Genomic DNA, 26,287 nt, shown 5'->3' on the forward strand with positions numbered 1-26,287 from the left:
TCCAGGGAAGTGACTACAGCACCAGCCTGATGGTGTTCAAGGAGCATCTAAATGATGCTTCAAATCATATGATCTAATTTTAGGTAGTTCCGCCAGGAGCAGGGAGTTGGGCTCAATGATTGTTATGGGCCCCTTGCAACTTGAGAGATTCTGTAACTCAGTGAACTTTCTGCTGTCTTGCTGCACATTTCCACATTTTCTATTCATCTGGTTCCTTATACACTTTTGAAATGGATGCATGATTAATGTACTGTCATTTTTGAAGTTTCACAGGCCACACATCAACCCCCTCAAAGCCATACCATTAATGAAGAATTATATTTCTTTCTTTGGTAAAGCCAGGTATTCTTTTTCCTTCTGGCTTTTGAGAGCTATAATATATTTGGAATCATACCTTTCATGCCCCTTTTTACTTTCCCTTTACTAATCTAGTCTGAGTTCTGTTCTGAACATGTAAAAAAAATCCCAGACTGAAATTCATATCATTACCTCATTCCAAGATCTTCAAAGTTTGGGGAAAACCCTAACATAATAAAAATCACAAGCATGGACAATAAAACTGCTACATTGTACCCAGCTGCGGAATTGCTTTTTAAAACTCTGAATCATTTATGGCTGTCAGCCATGGTAAAAGCCATCCCCATTGCTTATCCAACATACAGGCTCAGCCAGTGTCTCCAACAGCACACATGCCCAGGTGGACAAGAAAAGGAGATCCAAAGTACTTTTGCCCAGGTGCAAATGTCTCCACTACCATAGCTGCATGGAAAGGTTCAGCCTGGGCTAAGACCAGAGAGGAAGCTCTCACAATTTCTGTAAATGATGAATCACTACTCTACAAGAAGAGCAGAGCCTCAGAATGCAACCTTTGCTTCCGTTTAAAAGGGTCCAATAAAAAAGGCTAGATTACACCAGAAGTATTTGTTCTACCAAAATTGAATGTAGAAATAGCTCCCACCAGGAAAGCAATATGTTAGCACACGGGACTAAGCCCTAGAGCATAAAATTAGTATTATTTCCTTATGATCAGATATAAATGTGAATCTGCCCAATGCCAAGACATTCCTGTTGCAACATTTCTAACCACCACAGCCATTGCCTTCAAAACACAGTAAAGCAAGAATGCAGGCTGAAAGTATCCTACACTGTATTTATAGTTATGCAACACTATTTTTCAGAGTTGCTACATATGTACTGCCCAACCACACACATGAAAACACATTCACTTTCTGGTCTAAAAGCACAGTATAATGTAAGAGATTAGATCTAAGCGTCAACAGTTTCTTAAAATATCTGGCACAAAGAGCTCAGCTTTCAATAACCAACACACAGAGAACAAGCTCCCCATTCACTGAAGAAAGTCAGCTGGGAGAAGGGTTTGCCCTCCTCAGCAAATATTTTATAAACAGGGAATTAATGTTGAATCTTAGGTCTGCCTTGAAGGAGTTCTTACTTTTAAGTCAAAGTTTAAACATCCACTAAAATACACATCCAAAAAGAACCAACTGAAAAATATTACTGAAAAGCGAAACAACACACATACTGCAATAACATGAACACAACAAGACCCAGGCAAATACTGCACATTATTTGTTGTTGCTGTTCTCTAAATACAACATGAAAGCTAATTAAATATCAGGGTGTTTACAACAAGGCAAGTACAAGCCTAATGTGTGCGTTTCATGCTGCAGTAGCCACTAATATTAAAAAAGTCTAATAATTAAAACAAAACAATAAAACCATCAAAGGAGCACCAAAACGCGAATATCCCAGACTGTCTAAGCCTGGGTGGCCACCCAGGGCTTTTAGGACTCATCCAGCTTGCATGCAGTTCCAGAACTGCTCCCTTGCCTGGACAACATGAGTCCAAATTCCAGCAGCTAGGAGGAAGAGAAAAGAGGAAAGGGAAGAGAGAGGAGAGAGGAGAGAGGAGAGAGGAGAGAGGAGAGAGGAGAGAGGAGAGAGGAGAGAGGAGAGAGGAGAGAGGAGAGAGGAGAGAGGAGAGAGGAGAGAGGAGAGAGGAGAGAGGAGAGAGGAGAGAGGAGAGAGGAGAGGAAAAAGTAAGGGAAAAAAAAAAGCCACTGACATTTCCAAGTTACTTCACGACCCACCCACAATCTTGTTCAACAGAAGAGAGCTGGGATCCCTGAGGACTCAGGGCTCCCTGGCTCCACTTAGCAAGGAATCCCAGAGCTTGCCTTTCCCCCAGCTTTGGGAGATGGGGTGCAGTTCCAGTTGTAAGACAAACAACTTGAGGACTCTGAACAGGACTGGGGCTTGTATGGTCATGCAGGCTGTCAAGAGCCATCTAAAACCAAGAGAATTCTGTTCCGGCAAAAATTTATTTGCCTCATGTCAATTTATAAAATTTCAGCTCCAGAGCTCCTACTGCTTCCTCTGGGAGATCTCACCATGGTATCCCACAAATACCCTAACGAATAAAACACTTAGATTAGTACCTGTCCCAACTCTTTTGCTGTGTTTCAATACTCAGCACATACCTGCAGCACCCTCTATTAATTCTTCTAGTTAAACAGGAAAGAAACAGTACCACCACATATGGGGCAGTTGACACCCCATGCTCTTTCACTGCTGTTTCACATCATTCCTCTGTAAAAACTTACCCAGTTATTTGACTCGCCAAATAATGTAGCTGAGAACACAAGCTTTGACGAGATTCATGGGATTAAATTATCTTCCATTTCTAAGGTCTGCCATTCTTATACATTCTTACCCTGTCCTTTTCTGTTCATTTGATACAGCTTCCATGTATAGCAGCAGCTGCTTTAATTCATCTAAATCATTTAACATTGCAGTTCCATTGATTCAAAGCTCTCTATAAAGTAGAAATATTATATATATATATACACACACACACATATATAATGATAAAGTTGGAAATTTTCTAGAAGAAAGAAGCTACACTGGTTTATGCTACACAAGCATCCAGCTCAATCTAAGAAACAAAGGGAACTGACAAACTTTTTAACTGGAAATAGCTAAAAACACAGGACTCTTCTGACCATTAATATTATATTTATGTTGGAGACAACACCATTGCTTCTTAGTGAAGAGGAGGTGCATCACCTTTCCAGCTGGGCAAGCCACACAGCTGTTTCTGGTGCCAAGAGGGAGGGCTGTGTGTCAGGGCCTTTCCTGTGTGGTGTGAGTAGAGCTCATCAGCACGAGCACTGTAGCCATGACACTTCCCAGAAAAGCAGGCAGTGAGTGCAATCATTTTTCTGGAAACTACATAGCCTGCCTCCAGATAAGATCTTTCCAAGACAGCAGGCATGCTCCTAAAACATGTGCTGGTAAGTACACCATAAACACGAACTGACAAAGGCTCCTAGGAAGAGACAAAGCAAGACAAAGCAGCGAGGCTTCTGCTGCCTGAAGTTTTTCCACTGTTACACACCAGTAGCACTGAAGGGTTAAATTCTGACTTACATCTCCAGGTGTAAGAGATTCCCCCTTCCCATTTTATCATTCCCCCTTCCCATTTCCCATGTATCACTCAGTTCTCTCTCACTTACCAACCCACCCAAGCAATCCAAACCATGCATCTCTCCTCTCCTCCCATCCTGCATGCAATTTTTCTGTACTTTCATAGAAAATCTGTTAAATGTCAGTACATTTTTGAGAACCATTGGCATTAAAAAAAATCCTGTAGGTCTATCTGTGGTGTAGCAACAAGCACGGCCACAAAATCAGTCACAGTCCTCGCTTCAGGCAAGCACAGTCCAGGATGTCTGGAACAAATCTGATTGTACACATTGTGCTGTTTTTTCCAGCACAGTGTGATATTCAAAATAATTATTTTGGACAACGAAGCCAAACCAACTACCATGAGCTCAAAAGTACACACAGAGACTTCTGCAGCCACAAGCTGCAGGTGTGACCAACCATGAAAAGCAAAGCAGCCTCATGTACTTGTCACATGTAAATGTTACGTCCTTAACAGCCAGAAGAGTTCCACTTCACTGAGCTTGCCACAAAACCAGGCTGGCACAGGATGATATGTGATATCCAGCCTTAACACAGAAATTAAAAGCGCAGTGTAAGGAGCAGTAACCAGCAGAAAAGATTGCAGTGACTGGTAGAAATCTGCAGCTTGTCTTAAAAGCTAGCTACACAGAAGGATGTGAAACTTTAGCTTTTTCAAAAAAAAAAAAAAAAACACAAAAAAAGAAAAGCACAGCAGACTAAAAGCAAAGATAAGCTCGAGTAGGCAAGACATCTAACAAGGACTTTTTTGAGGGAAAGCAAAAACTCCAGTATTTGTTAAAACAGATTTGTGAAAACATTTTTCCCTTTAAATATGAAGCCCTCAAACACTAATTTCCCCCCTCTACTTTATACTCACGTAATTTAAAAATTCATATAGTCCTAGGAGTCTGTACCTCTTTATGCTTTAAAAGAACTTCTGCTTAAAATGTCTTCCCCTAACACCCGTAGAAAAACAAAGACAGGGAAAGGCTGGGAACAGTGAAGACGAAATATTTCCTTAAAAGACAAACAAAAAAACAGCTACAAGAAGTAGTGAAGAAAAGGGTATGGCAGCAAAATATCAGGGAAAAGAAATTTTCACTTGGTTAAAAGAGGGTAAGTTTGAGGCTGAATTTTCCCAGACCGTCCAGAAAAGCGGCCTGGGAGCCACGGGCTCTAATTTTCCACCTGCAAACACATTCATTCCCACACTTCGCAGGTGCAGCCATCCCATTCCAAACACTGTTTCCTATCACAGGAAAGCTGTACAGCACGTTCTTCTGGGGAAATGCAGAGCTGACAGCTGAACTCGGGGCAGAAGCCCAGTGCAGGTGCTGGAACACGTCCCTCCCTGCGGAGCTGTGCTTGCCAGACCCACCATGCAGAGCACCACGGGGGCCCGGCTCCATGGGAGCACCCACACCGGGAACTGCTCTCACTTCCCAGTCCACTCTGCAACAGCACAAAAGCCACTGGGTACTACTGAGTACAGAGCACCCAGTAAGATACTGAAAACTACTTCCAGGAAAGAAAAAAGCAAACCAGACCAAAGCACACCTTTATTCCTTCACAGGAGGCGCGGCAGTGTCACGCGCTAAGAAAGACATACCGTGGGGAGCAAAATGTGACTTCAGTTTTCCATTAGAACTGTGGGAAGGGGAGAAAAGAAAAAGGCTCTGGATTGTCTGATAATTGTGCAGAAAGCAACATCGCACCCACATTTTCAGAAAGCCACAAGAGTGTGTGGGTTCTCTGTTTTTGGAACAAGAGCACAGTGAAAGCAAGCTTGTTTACTTTAGACACTGTACAAAGACTTTTTTTTTTAAATAAATGCTTGAAAGGATGCCTCCTCTCTGAGGAGGTAGCAGAAAATAAAAGGCAGATTTATATGTCTAATCTATGCAAATATCTACTCTACAGGGCATCACAAAGACTGCTTTATATCAGACAGTTTGCAGATCCCAGGTGCTTTAAATATGCCAAAAGCACATGCAGCATCTCCATCTGCGATGGCTGCTCACTGAGAACAGCTGGATGACTAAAAAGAGGTTGTCTAAGTAGCCTCCCATGAAAAATGCTTTTTGCTAATGTGCCAATCCCCATACTCCCACCCAAATTACTCCTGCTATAACTGCCATTGAGTCTGAAAAGGGGGTTTTTTGTTTGCTTGGTTTGGTTTTTTTATTCTGTTTATCACAAATTCTTCTAGAAATTTTCAGATTGTAGAAATAATAACATGTGAAAACTCCTACTGGCAACTCAAGGAATTATCATGGAATTTTAATTAATCTGTAAAAATGGAAAACATCTGTGGGACTGGGAACCAGTAGAATGTCATGACCAGTGGGCAGGGAGATGCTGGAGTCACTGAGATGATGGAAAAGACAGGATTAAGAACAGGGAATATACACAGATGGGAGCCTCAATTCAAGAGAAAAGAAACAGAGTAGAAAGGGTAGAGAAATAAGAGGTCTAGAAGGTAGGAAATAGCTTTCCTAGGAGAAGGCTTAATGCCAAGAGTACAGTGCACTGAAAGGAAGGCATAGCAATATTTATGTCATGGCCACCACCAAAAACAAGAAACAGGCACTCTACAATTGGTGTCTGCTTTCTGTATGTTTCCCTGGGACATCCTTGGGAAGCATCCATCACAGGTCAGGAAACATGACAGCCCTGAGTAGCCCCAGCATTTGCATTCAAAACCACAAATTGAACAAGGCTGACAATGTCCTGCAGGTGCTTCTTACCCTCTCCCAGTGATTAACTTCATCCAAAGAGAAAAAACCTCTACACCACTAACATTTTCATCTTCAAGCATCACTCCTGTAGCAAAGAAGGAAAGAACTGCAAGGCAGAGTCAGATGTGACCTACTAAAACAATTAACGTGCTCCCCAGAGTACTCTTCCTTTCATCCTTTAGTGCAGGTCTCAGAGGTTGGCTTCTAAGAGCTTAAAAGCTAAATGAACTGCTCTGGCAGTCTTGTCTTTTCATTTTCTTTACCACAGTCTCTCATATTATCAGAAACACCTCTTACAAATTAACTACAGGCATCCATTCCACTTGAAGACTTGGCAGTACTTGTGTTTATATGGCAGGTGCCTGCAGCTCTACAGGTCCTAAATAACCAGTTACATGGCCAGCCCAAGTAGCCCACTCAGCATCAATACACAATTTGAAATTATGGGGTCATTTGGGCACAAACTGAAATACATGGCACACCTTAAACATAAACCCCCTTCTGTATTGCAAGGGTGACTGAAAAGATTTCCCAGAGTAAGTGTGGAATCTCTCCTTCCATGAATATATTCCATACCCAATGGGAAATGGCCCTAGAGCAATCTCCTCTAGTTGACCTTGCTCTGAGCAGACAATCTCCAGAGACACCTTCCAACCTCAACCATTCTGCACCTGCTGCTTGCCTTTGACTTCAGTAAATCATCTGCCCTTCCCACACTGTGGCTGCTCCCTGGGAGGGACATGGCTGTTCCACTCCTCTCCCAGCATGGCACATGTGGACAGGTTTCCATCGAGCCTGCCCAGCACTGGGACCCAGCTCTTGGAGCAGTGTTACACACCCTTACTTCTGCCTCCACACCTGGCTTGTCAATACAGCAAGTTACCAGAGAAACCATGAATAGCTCCTGACCACTACCAACACCTGCAGGCAGTTAAAATCCACGGGCCTGGAGGCATAATTAGCATTTTCTACTTCCAGCAGTAATTATAAGATGTAAAGGAGTTATAATTTTATAAATACTGTAGTGTTGCTACCAGGATTCTTCCTGTTGGTCCCAACCACCAAACAACAGCCAAACACAAAATGGTTCACATATTGTTTTGAATTGTTCACATATTTTTGAAAGAAAGAACTTTCAGATGATCTTTCAAATAGAATTATTAAGGAACACTACCTCAGAGCCAGTGACCAACACCCTAAGTAATGCTCCTCTTAACCAACAGAGCCAAAAGACTTGCAGCATTTTCCCTTTTTGCAAAGACACTATGTGAGACACAGGAGGTTTGCAGCCACTGGAAACAGGGAGGAATATTCAATTTGGTGACAAATTTCTCAAAACCAGCTATCAAGTCTACAATCCTACGTTTCAGAGGCAGAGAAAACCAGCTCAGGAAACCAACTCCCTAGTGTTTGAATACTTGTGCGTTATGTCAGTGTTTGCTGAAGCATTCTCAGAAGACTTCATCATCTTCAGAGAATATTAATCAACCCTGGAAACCCTGGAGTCTACAATTAACTACAAGCTTGCTGCTGAGAGATGGGTTTCACCTTCAACTCCAAACACAGCCAGGCAAGCTCAGGGCTGGAGTTGTTTCCACTTGGAGAAGGTTACAAAGGTGACAGGTCCACTGCTAGCAGTACTGTCACCACCCCTGCATCTTCAGCCTTTGGTGGTGGCTGTGTTTTGGGGTTGGGTTTGTTTGTGGTGGTTCTGCAGCCTCCCAGAAGGGGATGAAGTGTCTCATCACAAGCTTTACATTTCAGACAGATTTGTCATTTGTACCTAAATAGAAGTCAAATACACAGGCACTGAGTGGGCGAGTCCAGTGCCTACCTCAACATCACATGTAATCAGACCATGACCAAGTCTAATCCTAGAAGCAACCACTAACAAAATAAAAGCAAATGCTGAATCAATTTACCAAGAGCCAAAAAAAACCCCTACAAGCCCACATCCATCTGTGCACCTAATCAGGTTTTAAACTAAGCCTTTCTCTGCCAGTTGTTTCAGAAGAATCCTCCAGGTCCCCACCGTTGCCTCAAACATGAATCTACCTATTTGCTGCCATCACACCATCTACAGCACAGCAATTTCACTCCATGAAACAAACAAACAAACAAATCTTAACAGGCTATTCTATATCTGAAATCCTCCAGTAAACTGCTACACACCTTTAAAGAAACATAAAAGGCACTTATAAGACTCTACAGCTTATGCTATCAATCACTTCAGAAAGAAAAACAATTCAGCAGCCACTCCAGTTGAGAGTGCTGTGAAGTTCAATTGTCACTGAAATGCTTTGTTATTACCAGCCTGGGCAGAATGAGCAAATATACCTCTGCAGGTGAGCTATGAATGAGCAATCAGCACTGCAGGCTGCAGCTTGAAGAGATAATAGCATCCAAGCAGCTACAATGCTTTCTTGCACACAGCCAGGCCAGGATTGGGCTGACAAATTGAGCAACGCAACATTTCAGACATTCCGTCTGCACGTTACAATAATTCTGAAGGAAGAGGTACTGAGGCTTCCCTCCCCCAGCACCTACAAAGCAGGAACACACAGATACAGACAAGCATCAGTGTTTGGTCTGTTCTCAGAGAAACTGAAGTTTTATGATGCTTTTATCCCACTCTTTGGCAAGAATTCAGCACACACAGTAGTCAAGGGATGGCTTGACAGCTGCCACTTCAAGACGCAACTTTTTCACATCCTAACAACGCCAACTCCCCAGTTCAGTGTCAAATAAAGATCCTTTAAAATATGCAATCTGCAAGATAAAAAATTGCTTCACATCTTGGATGCCTTCTAGAATTAAGGCCATTCTTTGTTCACTATTTATAAATCTTTTCCTAGCTACTATGACCATGTGGTGAATTCCAGGGTTTCAGCAACAGCAGGTTTTTTTCCAGTGGCAAGGCCTCTGCCACCCTGAAGCCTTCATCCACTTATTCCAGGCTTTACCTTTAGTTGTGCTGATACAACTTTGCTCAGACTAGATAAATGAAATAATTTTGGTTTAAAAGAAAACAATTCCACCCCTTTTTAGGTGAGGTGGGCTTTCTTCTCCTCACTCTCTTTTTTGCATTATTAAATTTCAATACAGCACAGATGTGCAAAAACCACACAGTGATGTGGTTTACAAAAATAGCCCCTCAAAACAGTTGTATTGTTACAACTGCAGCACAGGGCTCTGAATAAAAGAGTAATTCCCACTGAAGTTGTTTGCAAAGGTACGCCCTGATCATAATTAAAGGACTAATGCCCTCTTAACAGTTTTAATCTTTTTGTGAAGCACAAGGGAAAATCAAGAGTGGGATGAGCAAAACCTGAGGAAAAAAAAGCCAAAGTTCACTTTCACCAAAGCACACGTAGGCTTAAGAATAATAAACTCTATATAGAGATCCTTTGTGGCTTCCTTTTCACCAGTAGAAAGTTACAGAAGAAAAACCATGGTCACCAAGGAACTTTTTAAAAATTTATGCCAGATTTTTAGTCATAACTATTACTCCCATTTTTCCCCCACAGTTGGTCATGCACAATCTTTCAGTGAGACAGTTTTTTTTTTTCCTTCTTCCCGAGCAGACATAATCAAGTGGTGACTTCTCCCATTTTTTCCCATTTGGACAATGATCAGGAAAGGAAATAAGCAGATGATACCTGAGCAAGTACTGAATGCCAGAAAGAGAGCAACTGTTTCTCTCAGATTCTCTGTCACAGTCCCATTCTCTCCCAGCTCTGTCACAGCACTGTGAGCAGAGGGAAGCACATACCTTGTCACCTCCTGCTGCAGTCGGGAAACACTGGGCACATAGAACATCACCCCAAAGAAAAGCAAAGGCTCATTGGCAAATTTGTCCAGCTGCTTCTTCAGAGGCTTTTCCAGTTCAACCCAGCGGTCTTGCTGGTTCTTGCTGAGAAACCAAAGGCCGAAGTAGTGAGTCTAGACAGAGAAACACGAGTGTCAGTTTGCCTTTGCCAGCTAGACCACTCACACGAGGTCACAAATGCAAATAAAAACAGATGGCATTGTGTACATTCTTCCATATGCAAAATCAGAGTAATTTCTTTTTTACTGCCCCTTTTTGTGGGACATTTTGAAGACAATGACAAATTAATATTGCAATATACTACAAAGTACACACACTATCTGCCTCCTACCATCTCTCCCAAATGCATATTGAAGAGCTCTACGTGACATTGTGGCATAGGTGACATAAATGATTCACAGAAAGTGCCAGTGTGTTTTCTTAAGGGACACCGGTGCTTTGTGAACAGACTAAGCCTGAACTCAAGTGCAAAGGCTTCCTGAGACTTTGAATCAGGCCCACTGCACACAAAGGACAAGGACCCCTCCAACTAGAAAAAAAAGAATGCAAACCCACATGCATATGTCAAAATATATCTACCAATACCAGAACCATTTAGCCAACACAGAATTGCTCACTCTTCTTTTTTTCTTAGCACACTCACAAGGTTTTATGATGGACAAGTATACACTTAGAACATGCACATCACACACAAGTTGTTTGCTCTAGGCTCTACAGAAATACGAGGTTGGAAACCTCAGCTGTTTCCTGCCCAGTGCAAATCTCAGTGGCTGCAGCAGCTACTGTATGAGCCACGTGGGAATGCTGCTGGAGAAGAGGAATTAACACAGAACAGCACTCAGCACTACAGCTACAGAGTGGCAATAAAGCAGCTGAAGGAATAGCCAATCCATCATGCAGGATCTTATTGAAAAGCACTTAGACATCAAGTACTGTGACTGCAGATCTGAAGAAAAAGTGAAAAACATTGTAGCAGACAAACTGCAGATGTTAAACTTTGCGAAATCCACCATGAGCAGCCTGTTTCATCCTGGTGTGGATGTTTCTATACAAACCATTGCACACACCATGACTTAGCACACAGCACAAGGACAAGTAATACAATACCAAAATTTTTAAATGTTTACAAATGGCAACAAACCAGCAGGGGAAACACTGCTCCAACTACTTTATAGCTGAAGGCATGCAAGAGCCAATCATGCAAGACTCTGAATGGGAGCACAGGTGTACTTACTTTAGGGTCTCATTACATACATATTTTCAACTTTGGACAACATCCAGACTAGCATTTAACTAAGGTGATAACTAATTCAACTTGATTCCTCATTTAAGCCTGACAAACAGCTTGAGCACTGCTCAGTCTGGTACAGTGAAGCAAACTTGTTCTTTTGTAGTATTTCCTTCTAGAAATTAAAGATATCTTCAATAAATCAGTCAATCAATCAATCAATCTACCTATGTATCTAGGGCACAAATAAATCAAGAAGTCAGCATCTCCCACAGGATAAACTTCAAACAAAACTAACCTCACAAATGTTCCCTGATATATTTCTACTCTGCCTTTGTAGTCACCAGTGGATAAAAAGTTCTATCTGATGAGTTCACCATGGTAGTAATTAGATTAAAATGAAGGTGGGAGGGACAGTGGAGGCAGCAAAGAAAAGGAATTAATGTGAAGGCAGAAAAAAGCACTGATTTTACCACCTCTAAAGGGAAACCCTTTAACACACTTGAAAATCACTGCAGGGCAGCTCATCCTCAGCAAGAAACAGTGTGGAGATGAGAAAACAGAGCTTCCATATTACTTGAAAAAGTAAACATTCACAACACCTAGAACCCCAGATTTGAAGTGTGAAGTACTTGTAAAATATCTACCAATGAAGAAGATTTGGACTCTGAAGTCTAGGAGAGTTATTCAAGGAATTCAGGGATTGCAATTAAACAGCTCCAATGAGCACAGTCCCTCCCCTTTGAGTGGGGGCTGGGAGACAGCACAAGTTTAGATTTGCTACAGTAGAAATGTTCTTCAAGTACCAAATCTAGAAGCAATTCCAAGGAACAAGAAGTGAATGAAATACAGGGGTGTTGAAGCTTCTAGATTACAGCAGGTTCTGCGGAGCAAACAGGGCTGCATGCATTTTGCACAACTGGAAGACAGCTGTTTTCCTGGAAAGCAGCCTGGAGAGGATCGAGCCACTGCAGCTGAAGCACAGGAACTGATAGCAGAGCAGAGCCCATCTCACAGATTCATGCACTTTGGAGAGACAATACACACAGTTATTTGAAAATCAGGTCCCTGTTGCCAGCAACTTCACTTTCTGAAAATGTAATGTGTTTTTTAAGAACCTACAGTGAAGGACTTCTGCAGCCACCACTATGCACACCTGAAGAGACCCTCCCCCTATGAATATCAGTAATCCCCAAAAAGGAACAGAAGAACACAGCACTGGAAATGGCTGGACCACCAAATTCATCATGCCATGAGAAGGCATTTGGCTCTCAGAAGGCGAGTCATGCCCTGCTGTCCATTCCACAAAGCACCCCAAAACTTAGTTGAGCTTATAAAAAAAAAGGGATCTTCTATCAATAAGCAGCTGATTAAAAATTAGGTTGATTCCAAGAGCTGGTCTGTTTGTCCCTCTGCACAAAGTGACTGACTTCATTCAGATTTCCATGGAAAATCAATATCTACACCTACAACTGCCAAGTTCTGAAGCAACACATATTACCCTCAAGGTTTTAAAACTTCTCACCTATCCCACATGACTTCATATGTGATCAAGGAAATTGGTTCACACTCCTCCAGGAGCTGCAGTCCTCTGCTAAAGCAGCAGACAAGAACCAGAGCACTTGGGCGCCAGCATGAAAAGGTGGTTCTCAAAATACAGTGAGTCGCAGCACTGGACATACAAAACAGCACTGGGAAGCCTTAAAATAGGTGACATTAATAAATAAATAAATAGCTGTCAGTTCAGAAGGCAGCATATTTGTTTTGGACTTGGCCTTAGCTATGCTCCTAAGCTGAGAACTACTTCTGCCTTCACGCTGGGCCAAACAAGTAGAATTGCCACCCTCAGGAGATGACAGAAAATCACTAAACCAGCAAATGTCATTCCAAAAGATTCATCAAGCCCAGCTCAGTGATTGTTAAAACATCTGGTTAGTCGGCCAACTAAATATTTATCCTTGAGAAAGAGAGAGAGTTCCAGCTTCCCCAGGCAAGAAACATGAAGCTCTGCTATCCCAGGGTACTTGAGCAGAGGGGAAGGTGCCATTTACAGCAGCCATTTATTCACAGAAGGTCTTTTGTCCAAGCCCTGCCTGAACCTCATCTCAGCTTGGCTGGCAAGACCAGTCAAACCAAGCCCCATGTGGAGGCAGCCTGGCTGCAAAACCCCAGGTTTCAGTCGTGCCCTAAAAGCAAGGAGCACCTTCTGGGCCACTAAAGTAAAGGTCAGAAGAGCAGCAAAAAGCCACCTCTGCACAGCACCTGCCTGTGGTGCTCAGTTCACCAACCTCCTGCTTTGGCTTGGGGCTTACAGGATGACAGTGATGGACACAGCATTGTGAAATTTGGCTCACAAGAATAATTTTGGTTGGAAAGAACCTTCTTGCCCTCTCCCCCACTTACAATACATCAGAGTGTACCACCTTTAAACATTTTAACATTTTAGAAAGTGAATTAAAAAGAACAAAAAGGATAAGGAAACATGAAGACTCCCAACAGATTTGTACAGGTTACTCTGCTACTTCAAGTAGGTTTACTTAGTCTGGAAGTGGAATGGAAAAATGCCATTATATTGGGGAAAAATCCTTTCTATAAACTATGCACATACATACATGATTATAAAATTACATTTTTGGCCTTGACTTTCCTCTCCCTACCTCCCCTCTTCTTGTCTTTACCTTTTACATAATGCTGGAATAAGAGCTAATTTTATTGGAACCGGTAGCTGTTCAAGTAGAAGACCTGATGCTCTGTCAAGAGCTTTGCTGAAAAGGATAAAACCAGATTTTACAGTAGTTACATGGCTCCACTTTCTGCTGACCTATTCCTGAACCCTGAGTCAGTCAGGCAGGGAGTTGCATTCCCCAGAGATCAAATAGAAATATGCATAATCCACCAGATACTGTTTTTCAGTCATGTGTGGTATGATCGACAGTCCCTCACAACAAGGCATAATCTCAAAGAGTTTTGCTTTTCAGCAGGAAGGGTTTGGACAGCTTTTTGTTCATTTCTAAGAATTGGATTGAGTGAGACATGGGTGCATTCCTAACTTCAAGGTAAAAGCTGTGGTACACCTAGGATTTATTTGAACACAAAACCAAACTGAGGTATTACCTGAGACTGGAAGGAGGAGACAAACAGGATTTTAGCACTGTTTTGTTAGCACGGGACTTAGTGAAGGTTGGCTTATCCTTACTGGTACATCACAGCTTGAAAATCAGGATTTCTAAGAAAAGGCACATGCCAGCTGCAGTTTTTGCTGCATTCAGGGAATGTGATATGAATGCTTGCAAGGACTTTTGCCTCAGGTATATTTAAGAGGCTTCTCTACTCAGCTATCCAGTTGCACAAATCTTGTAGAAATTTGAGCTTTGTGAAAATATTTTTGACCCTTCTGTAGAATGTGGGCGGACAGTGAGTTCAAAAACTATGATAAACCTAGAGAGGAAAGGGGACAGTCATCAAATTACCTCACCATCCTTACAAACAGTGGTAGGAAGACTACAGGGGCAGAAGAAGAATTGAATTTGGGGTCTGAAAGAAAGAACAGCACCAGGCACCTCCAAGCTTGCCAGCTCCAACTATTCCTCATCCAAGGAGCAAAAGAATATACAGGGAGACCCTCTCTGAGTTGAAAGAGGTAGGTAATTCTCTCGAAAAAAAAAACCCCAAAACACCCACTTCTGTCAAAAAATGCTGCACTGTTGAAATCTGAACTTTACAAAACCAGTTCAACGTTGCCAAAACCTTGTTTAGAAAAAAAAGCAGGAGGGTGATGAAAGAAAGGGAATGCGTTCCAACAACATCAAAGCATTCTCTTCTATGTTGTTAAAATATTTTTTTATCTTGAAACACAAGCTTTTTGTGCTGACATATTTCTTTTTGCATGACAGAAATAATTTTGAAAATTAAACCCAAAGCAATAGAAAATCCCCATAGAACTGAACATGGACCAAAGCAGCTTCCTTTGCTACTCTACTGTCTAATTTCATTTCTCTGGAAAATTTTGGAACTTCAGGCTTTGTTCCAAAGTGGAACAAAACACATTCTGAGATCACAAAATGCTTTGTGGAAAAGCACACTGACCCACTGACAGAGCTATTGTTTGCAAGTGCAGGTGGACCTCCAGAGAGAATCAGGAGGCCCCAGACTTCTGCTGCACCAACTAAATAAGCTCACAAGGAACATGAGGAGAATCACTTCCTTCATTTCAATGCTTTCTGCATTGGAAGGAAAGAGAGAAGTTTGGTTCTTCCCTAAGGATACCCTAGGACATCATCAACAGAAAGAAAAAAAAAGGAAAAATTATTTATTGATAAATCTTCGTCTCTGTAAGTAAAGGGGGGAGGGGGAGATGATTCTACTAAAATTCATATTTAAAACCAAAAAATCCACCCAAGTATGAAAAACACTATGCAATATTCCTTCTACCCTGTTCCTGTCTGCACATTTTCCAGCCTGTTCTGGACACACACAGAACCCTCCCATTCTTCTTCCATTCTTTATCATTATTAAAAGAAAAAAAAGAAAAAAAATTGTTTACTTTTCAGATATTGCTGTTATTTCTATGCTACCTTCTAGCTGCCCCCACTGCCATGGGCAAACTGCATAAAACTGCAAAATTTTTAATCTCCCCAGCTGTGCTTACAGAAAGTATCAGCCAGGACAACCAGATGATAACACAGCAATTTCCAGGCAATGGTTTCCCACTTATGATTTGCAGAAGTCTAGCAGCATGTAGGATACACACAGGGAGCCCACAGAAGATAAGAAAAGTCAGTCAGTTCACTTGTGCCATGCACATTGGAGAGGTATTTCTACAAAGGATTCTACTAAACTAAATACTAAACACTTCATCACTTAAAGAACACTTAGAAAAGTAAGGATTTCAGTCTTGAATAAAGACTGGTTTTTTCAACATTTCTAGAAGCATTGGGAATGTAAAAGAAGACTTTTAGGATTTCAGATGTGAAATATTAAAACCAAAAGGAAGAAAAACCCCACTAGTAAAACACAAGTGTTAGTTGTTAGTGTTGCCCTGCTCAGTTTGATAGCAACAAGAGTATTTACACGAAGGCAGATGTTTAAAAGCCAGTAGTCTTCTCGTTATTTGCATAATTCAGCCATCAGCGCCGCGAAACCAGGGCTACATTCAGAAAAAAGTTACTGTAACTTGTCCTTTGGCATCCCAGCTCAAAAAGTAACACTCGCGGCTTTCTAAGAAAAGAAACTTCGTGTAACAAAGAGCTCTCCAAGCCGGGAGGGATGAGCACCAGCCCAAAGCCCCGAGCGCCGTTGTGCCGTCGGTTTTCCTGCAATCAGAGTATGTCTGTCCGAGCTCCAGCTGCTGATCCTATCTGGCCAGCCCCGAGAACAACATGACTCAAAGGCACAGACCGCCCGAGCTAAAAACGCGTCCAGTTATCCAGTGACAGATGGTCCTTCCCGAGCCACCCTTACCTCGCGTAATTCCAGCCTCTGAGCGACAGCTTCCAGGCACTCCTGCCCCGTGCTCTCCACGGACAGGGTGCACTCGATCACGTTGCTGTCCAGCAGACGGATCCTGGTCACGAAGCAGTTCTTGCTCAGGACGTTGTAGCGCCGGGTCCGCCGCAGTTTCAGCCCGAAAGGCATGGCTGGAGGCCGGCAGGGTCGCCCCTTCCCCGGGCTCTTCCCTGAGCTATCAGCACACTCGTCCGCTCGCCTCCAAGGCTTCTTCAGCTGGCACTACTCTCCTCCAGAAACGGAGGTAGCTGTCCATTCCTGGGCGAGCTCCAAGGGATTCCTGCAAAACACACACAAGTGAGGAGACTGGAGTGTGAAACAAGACGTTCCTGAAGTTCAGCGGGAAAGAAAAAAAGTTAGAGTCACATTTAAAACCGTGAAATAAACGCCTCCACACACAGGATTGCCAGGCACTTACTACATATCCCAAATGAATACCTTATACAACAAATCTTCCAAAATACTGTTTTGGCGCTGAATTTAAAGCACGGTTTAATTGCAAAGCCGTTCTTTGAGAGGCTCAGTACAAACAGCAACTCTCCAGGGCACTCATCCAGAGGTGCTAACTCTCCCACCATTACCCCACCACAGGGGTCTATAACATAATCTTCGAATTTTCATGCCCTCGGGCCAGCTCTGAAAACTAGTTTAAAAAGCTGAGGAATAGAGGCTTTGAAAAGAGGTGCGATCTTGAAAGAAGAAAGGCTGGCTGCGGGTCCGCAGGAAATGCAGGCACTCAGCACCTCCGAAAAAATCAAACCTAAAACATGCATGTGAAAAGCGAGAAGCACCCGAGCCACTTCAGAGGAGCCTCCTCCGAGGCAATCCCTCGCATTTTGCTGGCTTCCAGCTCCAAACCCTCCTAGGTGGAATGAGTAATGGCAGGAAAGCCGCTGCCAGAGACCAGGGCAACACCGAGTGGGAGGAAGAGAACACACATTCTAGATAGTGTTTCTAACTGGTACTCCTAAAATTTATCAGGGACATATGCAACTGCTGAGCCAAAACACAAAGTAGACAGAAGAACTAGAGATACAGAAGTAATGACATTTAAGACGTATGAACCTCACCTGTAAGAACCACTTCTTTTAAAGTGAAACAAACCAAAAAAGTTTAGTTAAGAGCAGGTTCAAGCTGAACCAAAACAAAGTATTTGCGCTGACATAGCCAGCTCTAAAATGCCACTTTCCATCTGCCGAGAGGAATGACGCTAATAGCAAATTACTTGCTACCTGGTCTTCCTGGTTTTGCTTAAATATTCTGGAGCAAAAAGCAGAGGAACACTAATGGTGACATTTATGAGTCCATTCCTCTTAACCAATAGTATTGCAAATGAAAAACTAGATGCCATTTCCTCATTTCTTAAGAGAAGCAAGGGAAGGCAGTGCCAGCAGAGTATGCATCATTTGAATGCATCAGCTGAGTGTGACATTTCAAACAGATAGTACATTGCCCACACGTATCCTTTGGCACAGAACTGCATGAATCAGTTATTTTCAGTTTTTACTGAATTTAGTTGCTATAGAGATAATTAAAAGCTGCCCAATGGACTACAGTGCTTATCATTACACTAGAAACATAACTATCACATTTTTACATGAAGTGTATTTTCCAAAGCCAGTATAACTTGACATTTATTAGGGAGTTAGAGCAACACAAACACAACCAATAAAAAAAGAAAAAAAACAACAAAACCCACGCAAACAGAAAACCACTGGTTAGGTGTGTGACTAGCCTGGTAGACTACCAGCATCACCAGACAAAAGCCTAGAGACTGAGAGGGAGCACTGCTATTTGACTGAAGTGCAAACAGACCTATCAAATTAGCTGCTGTGATTTAATCTCCCATTTTTAGCTTTCATGGGTACAGACATAATGCATTATTTTCACAAAATTGCATGAGAGAGCTGTTATGCATTGCTCTAACATCAGAAGCCATCAAAGACATATAAATACCTGCTCACAACAATCTGATGAGGCAGGGACACGTTTCCCAAGACTCACACAAAAGGAGTTGCAACAAACATTTACCGGCTTGTCCAACACTGCTCAGAACACTGACATGCAGGACCGGCTTTAACCCCTGGCCAACCACTCACCAAATACCTACTGACCAATCTATCTGCAACTACTGCCTGAATCTGAAAAGTGGGAAGAATGAAAGGAAATTACAGAGAGGAAAGGGTGGGGAGGACTACATCTTATCAAGGACAGCATTTTTGTTCAGTCTCTGGCTTCACAGATAATTTAAAGTTGGACAGAAGGAGAGTTTTAGCTAGCTAATTCAATTCCAAAAAAGACTTTTCTCTTTCATTACTGTTAGTTGCACACATTTCCTTGCAGAGCACGAGCCATTCCCCGTATAGTAATTGTGCAGTTAGCAGTAGCCTAAGGATGAAATCAATGTCAATTAAAAAACCCCAGGTGTCTGGCCTTGCTGTCCAGGTACAGCTACAGCTGGACAAGCCATCCCAGAAGAGGTGTGTGCAAACACACTATTCTGGAACGAACCCATCAGCTCCTGTACACCAGAAACATCAACATGGATTGGACATTAACTGCTCTAAGGGGTATCATACACCCAGGAAAGCAAGGTCAGTATTTCCCCTGCAGTAAAAGAACAGGAGTTTTCCCTAAATTCTGCTGAGGGCAATCAGCTGGCACCATTTTCTCAAGGTGCAGATGTACAAATGGGTTAATGGATGCACTCTGTGTAATACGGACTGGGTTACTTTTTCATTTAACTTAAATATATATATGAATGCCAAATGACATCTCACTCACATAAAAGGTCACACTTAAACTAGTTTCCAGTTAAAGAATTAAATGGGATGGCAAGGCTGGAAATGCTTAAAAAGCCGCTCAGATTGCCCCAGCTTGTAAAAACTGTTAATTCTCAAATTAATGCAGGTGTCTGAGTTTTCTGTTTACACATATTCTGGATGTCTGACCAATTTCTCCCTGGGTTTTCTGTTAAGGTTAGTAAGTAAGATCTCAAAGACAAGTCATTTACAGGCACCTAAAGGTAAATTAGGTTCTTCAGTGTTTGCATCATCTTAAAACCATCCGGAGCATTCATTTTTATTCATGGTTATTGTGTAGATGACTGAAAAAAGAATGCCATTGAGAGACAGAAATGTTTTGGTCTTCCAAATGAAGGATTATTCCATCACTGGATCTCCTTTCCCCATTTAAAGGTTGCCTGGGAGAAGCAATGTCCCTAACAAAATCATCCCAACTGTGCAGGCATTAACAACACTCCCCTCCTCAAACTCACTCTTCCACTTAAAACAAAACCAAACCAGTGAAACTAATGCAAGCCTATAAACAGTTTAGCAGATAACCATGAACTTGTTCTGATGTTAACAAAGGATTTCTATTAAGAGTATTTCAGGTGCGAAAGGGAGACACAGCATCTTAAACTAACATTTTCTATTAAGAATTTATTTTTCTGAAGAGAAATTACACTGAGCTCCTTTGGGAACTTTTTTCTTTTTTGTGTATCAATTGCTCTTTGCAAATTAAGCTCATTCTAAGAAGTATGCTGAATTACACAAGGTTCTTAGTTAGATCATAAGCTTTGGAATTTAAACATTCTGCTAAGTGGAAATTCCTTATGTTTAAAGTACATACTCTGTAGGCCTACAAAACACACACAAAACCTTAAAGTCCTTCAACCATTTCTCAGAAAACAGCTATTAAAAAAAAAGGATTCTAAATGCAGTTTGAAGACAGATACAATATCTTTGTGGATTCTTGGTAAAAATTTATATTCCCCTACTTCAGCGGACCAAGAGAAAACTGAACAACAAGACGGTTCCTTTGCTATCACATACATCAGAATCAGACTTTTTATGGTATTTACTTGAAAAAGCCATATGGATAAAGTCAATGGCTGTGGAACAGGGAATACCAAAAATGGGAAAATACAATAAAGAATGAAAACAAATTTCAAATTTGACACAGAATAAAACGAAACCTTCAATCCATGACCTCGTACCAAGCACAACACAAGTTCTCCTAAGAGCCTTCACTAGCAAACAGCTTAAAGAAAACCACCTAAGTCTCAGCTCAAGACTCTCCTACCTATCTCTTTCTCTACGTGTGACTGAAGAGAAATCTCCATGTGCCTGGAAGCCTTGCCAGCACACTGTAAAGGCAGCAGACACAGAGGCATGCATCTCTCCAACAGTATTTGATTCCTCCACAGCACCACTGCATCTTGCAAGGGGGGAAAGGAGGACTCCTTGATCATTCTTGCAAAAAATCCTTCTCAGTATAGAAGGGGTTTCAAGAGGTATCATTCCCCCGCTGTTCAATCATAGAATACTGCTGTTCATATGCCAAAAGGTAGGGGGGGAAAGGCATAACTCTTACAACCAAGTTTATCTTGCAAGCACAATGCTGGGGACCAAAGAAACATCTTCAAGATGACACAGCTATGATGGTTTAGGGAGGAAAAGGCCAATCCATTAGTGCTCTTAGTGACACTAGCAACTAATCTTCTTCATTGGCCAGTTCTACATGAAGAACTAGGTCAGATTCACACTGGCATATACAGCACAAAGTTGTTTCTGATTTTTAAGAAAGCTTTGTTCGTTCCTGCATAGAATAGAAATTCTCCTTGTGAATTTAAATTACCTGATACAGATAAAAATTTGTGCTTTTCCAAACCAGTAATTTTCTTGTTGTTTTTTATTTTTAATGAGACATTACAGTGAAACCAGGTCAAACCACTACTACTCAAAAAGCAAATTTAAGTAATATTTTACAGGTTTTCCAAACCTAAAATGAAAAGAAGCCAGAAATACAAAAAATTCTTCTTTAGTGCTCCCAAAGTCAGCTGGGGCTGGCAAGACTTTTGCTTGCTAGTAATTTTAAAAGACAGACTGAAGGGAAGCCAAGCTGCTTGGTGGTTCAAGAGGAAGAGGCCGTCAAGCAGAAGCTGCTTTGTGAGGTGAAGGGCACTGCTCCAGTCACTGGGCATTCTCTCACCTAGTTAGATTTATTTGAAGGCCAGAAGTGAAGAAAAGCTTATAAATAATTAGTGCCAATATAACTCTCAGGACATTTCCAAGTACGTGACTCTCTCCTCCATTGCGGACAACAGGTACAGACTGTGCTACATTCAAAGGAGCATAAAAAAAAGAATAAATATCATCTGATACAAAATGCACTTAGAGCAGAACGCTTTCCTTCACTTTGTTTGCTTTTGTACGCAATTTCTGAGACTCCAGGAAGAAAGCAATTATGTCAAACTGCCGCCTGTATTTACCAACAGCACCTGGCAGCCCTCCAGCATTCCTGGCGCTGCAGGAGCAGCAGCACACCTAAGGGAAGTATGTAACCCTGGGCTGGGCAGAGACCGCAGCATGGCAGGGCAGCTGCAAGTGGTGTGCTGGCCGGCAGTTTTAGGGAAGAGCAAAAATAACAGTGCATGGGAGACGGGGTCTGACACAATCCATCCCCAGATAGCTGAGCTGTGTCCAGAGGAGGAGATCTCTCTCCCATGAAACAGCTTTCTCTCCCTTGAGTGCTGTCACGGGAGTTTTATGCAGGTAGAGCACAGCAAGGAACATTTCCGTGCCTAACAAGGTGTTTGTATCCCACCCAGTTATGGGTGGAAGTCCCATTAAGCCTCTCAGGAGTCTAGTTCATCCCTGGACAGAAGAAAGGGCTATTTAACCCTTACATAATAACAAGTCTTCTGCCACAAGGCCACTGTCTTCAACTACTTGTTTATACAGTCCCTGGTGAGACATAGGCCTCATCCTCAGGCATTTAAATCTCCTTAAAAATTCTTGCAGGCAGGAATTTAAATATTTCCCTAATCCAAACAGTAATAAAACTATTAACACTCTCACCTCTACATTCTGAAAGAGGAGTCAAATTACAATTTAATTTAATTTTTATAACTAATATTCTATGCAGAACTTTTAGAGTTTGTAAGCATCTAGAGTTCCCATACCTGTGTGCACGGACAGATGCCAAGGCTTCTCTGGGACACTGAACTCAGAAGACAACTCTTACTGTTACCACTACTGTGAGTCATCAGACAACAATACACAGCAGCCAAAGATCAAAAAACCATCTCAGTTGGCATTTCTACTTTCCCAGTCCAATCACAGCTTTCCCTTTCCCGGAAAACTTACATTCTCCATCAGATGCACCTCTGCTGTAACAGATCATTTTTGATCTAAGTTGTTGTGAGTTTTCACTGTACCCAGCTTGGGTCAGTTTCTGGTTTCAGTCTAGAGAGGTTTAAATGAAGTCAAAATAACAATTTCAATTCAAAGTTAGAATTCTGCCCTTTCCTCTCCTTTGTGGCAGTACCCAAGGGAGTGCAGACTCAATAATTCTGAAGCACCTAAAGAATAGTCATTCCACCACTTGTTATTCCCTCCTTGTCTCCCATGTGAAAGTACCACACTTTTAGTGCAAACACACCTTTTTTGTGCATCCACAGAACTATGCAGTTTTGTGGGTGCAAATCTGTCAGGCAGCACCTAAGTCCTCTTCTGTGACAAGGTCCACACGTACCAAGTATTTCTACAGGTTCTAGCAAGTCTGTGTCCAACAAAGTTTCCATCGCGGACAAGATGTGAACTTCCCAAACTGCAAATTAGCACTTTATCCATTACTTCCTTACTTGTCACTCCAGAATACCCCCAGCAATTCAACAGGTCTTTCTAAGGCAACTACTGATGGAGGGCTCGTTTTGAGGTAGTCTAAAAGTTAGGAGTAACATCTGCATAAAGTGACATGATGATTGCATTGCCATCATGATCAGTTTTAATCCATATCAGTAACGAATGCAGAGTTACCACTCCCCTTGTAGAGTGTCATGTTCTCAAGTTTAAAAAATAAAACAAAAACAACCTACCAAACCAAAATGCCAGACTCCAGTACTTTTCCCTTCCAAATAGGAAATGCTGCCTGTTCATGCCAGGTGTCTGCAGCAGCTCCACCTCTCTGTCATGGCAGGGTTTAGGTCTGCAGGGTACAGCAGTTAACCATTTACAACCCTCTCACACCTTGGCTATGTTATTGCAAGACCTCAGATTAGACACAGCCAAGAGCCTGGGTGGCACCTGTCCAAGGATGCAGTTTTGTACCTGAGGCAATCTCATTTAAGAGCTCACTTCTGCCAGGAATAGAGAGAGGTCCTGATCTCTTCTCCCTCCCTTAATTCCAGAGCACATTACAAATTGTTTTGTGCCAGCTCTGAAAATCTGTTGGAATCTCCTCCTGGTTTAGCCACTTCACCCCTCTAACTCAGTAAGGGAATACGATCCTTTTCAGCTTGGTTAGTGAGTTTAGATAGCTCACAGCAGAGCCCAGAGTGAGTAGTTCATCTGGCAGAGGGAAGAAAAGAACCACAGAGCTCAGAGAAGGACAAATAAGAGCAATTCTGCCTTAATTGAAGCAGTTGGTCAGGTCTGGAGAGCAGTTTGTGAAATCACAGCCCAAGGAAGGCTCCTGGTCTCAGCAAGCAGAGGAGCTCCCCAGAACACAACCCCATTATTCCTGTATTGCAAAGCTATGTTGGAATCAAAATTGCTCTATCTGAAAATAAACTGAAAATAAAACTGAAATAACCAGTTGATTCAAATGGCACTAATTTTTTTGTTCCCCCCCTCCAAAATAGAGCATTTTGTAGTTAATGTCTATAAGAGGAGTTAATATTGCAACATCTCTTTGTGTTATGTTTTCTGCACGGGACAAGCCATTCAGAAGAGGAGAAGCATTCTGGTATTCTGGCACATCTTTCTTTTTGACCTCATACAGTAACTGGTCTCTAAGTGCCAGCCTTCAGAAAAGGCACAAGGTCCTGCAGCATAAATTTTCACTGAATGCTGCATAGAAATAAAAGATCAGGAAAGCCTAACCATTATTGCAAGGGTCAACTATTTAAAACCCATTATAATCAAGTGACTTAAAAATGTCTGAGTATTTTGATAGGGACAAAAGGTAAAGAATCCTATTTTAGCCCTACTGGCTACAATCAGTAGCTACATAGTATTGGTGCCATTTTCTTTTCCTCATAGTTAGCTTTCTAAAGGTTTTCAACTTCTTCAGACTTGCTGGAGCTATGGTGATTTTTAAGAGGTTAAATTTCCTGCTAAATGTGATTGATGGGCAGGCAAAAACATTACAAAAACCATGAATGACATGCTTAATAAAAACCACAAAAAACTTCTTACAGCATGTTTCATTATTCTCTCATGTTACAAAGAAAGACACGAGTAAAAGTAAGAAGTTCTAAACACAGGATAACATTTAGAGCAGAATCAATAGCTCCAACAGATCCAAGTAGCAGATAGGGAGTAAAAGTATATACCCCAGAGCATTCTCACCAGTTAAACATCCACTAGCACAAACTGCTGCCAGTTGGTGAATAATTTTAAATAACGCAATAAAAACTTTATTAAAAAGAAAGAGACAAAAGTTCAAACATCACCTATCCTGTTTTAATGAAAATATATTTATCCTCAAGACGTGGCCTGCAGTTTCACTTCTGCAGTGGGCTTTTGCAATGGAGCAGTTACAAGAGAGCACTTGGAGATTAGGATTAGCCACACTGCTCATGAGACTGAAAGATGTGTCTGCAGCTCATTACATGGCTCTAGTATCAGATGGAGACTGGAAGCTGCTTACCTGGACTCACACGATGCTGCTCTCAGCTGAGATCCTGCTGAAAAGCTGTGTAACAAAATATGGTCCCATGCATTTAATTAAGGTGTGATATTTCTGCTCCTGCCTTTCTTCTGTTTTTGAAATGGCGTATACAAGTGAATTTTTACCATTTCTGCTTAATGGTATTCTTGCATACCTTTCATTCTTAATTTTTTTTAACATGTCTCTATCTATATATGGAAGATAGTAATGTCTTTCAAATAAACAGAACTGGGAAAACCTGGGTTGTAACTACGGATTTCCAAAATGTATCACATTACCTCCAACTCTTGCAAAAGTCAAAAGGAGGTTGCAACATACCTGGATGCCTTGGCCCACCAGCAAAGAAAATGTTTTCTTAATAGATACAATTGGGGGAGAGGGGAAAGATCAACAAGAAGCACTGAATTTGCAACATCTCAGATGTTAACATTGTGGTGGCCACTCTAAACTGCCAGCCTGACCTTCTCCTTACAGGAACAACATCCAGCCCTGCTCCCACTGATGTCAGTAAGAAGACTGGCACCAAGTGAAGCAAGACCCACGCCTGAGGACTTGCAGTAAGAAGAAAACTTTGTTCAGTTTCTTGAAGTTTAGAACAGTGGTCTACTCTCCTGGAGAGGCTCAATTAATCCTATTCACATATTAGGTAATGAACAGAGCTAATGCAATGGAGGAAAAGCGGCTGCAGGTAAGCAATGAGAGCCAAACATGATAGGTTGAAGGAAAAAGAGAAGAATGGGAGAGAGAGAAGAAAAATAAAGTTAAAAAAGCATGCGCACTGTCAATCCCAAACCACAACCAGGCACATTGAGTTACACA

The 26,287-nt window shown here is 41.9% G+C and overlaps 1 protein-coding gene across 1 annotated transcript in view; it reads right to left on the reverse strand.

Moving 5' to 3' along the window:
- PTPN14 (protein tyrosine phosphatase non-receptor type 14) overlaps positions 1–26,287 on the reverse strand; it is a 110,068-nt gene that overhangs the window by 53,971 nt on the left and 29,810 nt on the right. The window contains exons 2-3 of the mRNA XM_084203138.1: positions 16,745–17,069; positions 10,000–10,169 (exon numbers count right to left, since the gene is read on the reverse strand). Coding sequence (XP_084059264.1) covers positions 10,000–10,169; positions 16,745–16,918 — 344 coding nt within the window. The 5' untranslated portion in view covers positions 16,919–17,069. The remainder of the gene's footprint in view (positions 1–9,999; positions 10,170–16,744; positions 17,070–26,287) is intronic.

The sequence above is a fragment of the Fringilla coelebs genome, assembly GCF_963513975.1.
Source record: "Fringilla coelebs genome assembly, chromosome: 3".
NCBI classification, from domain to species: Eukaryota; Metazoa; Chordata; class Aves; order Passeriformes; family Fringillidae; genus Fringilla; species Fringilla coelebs.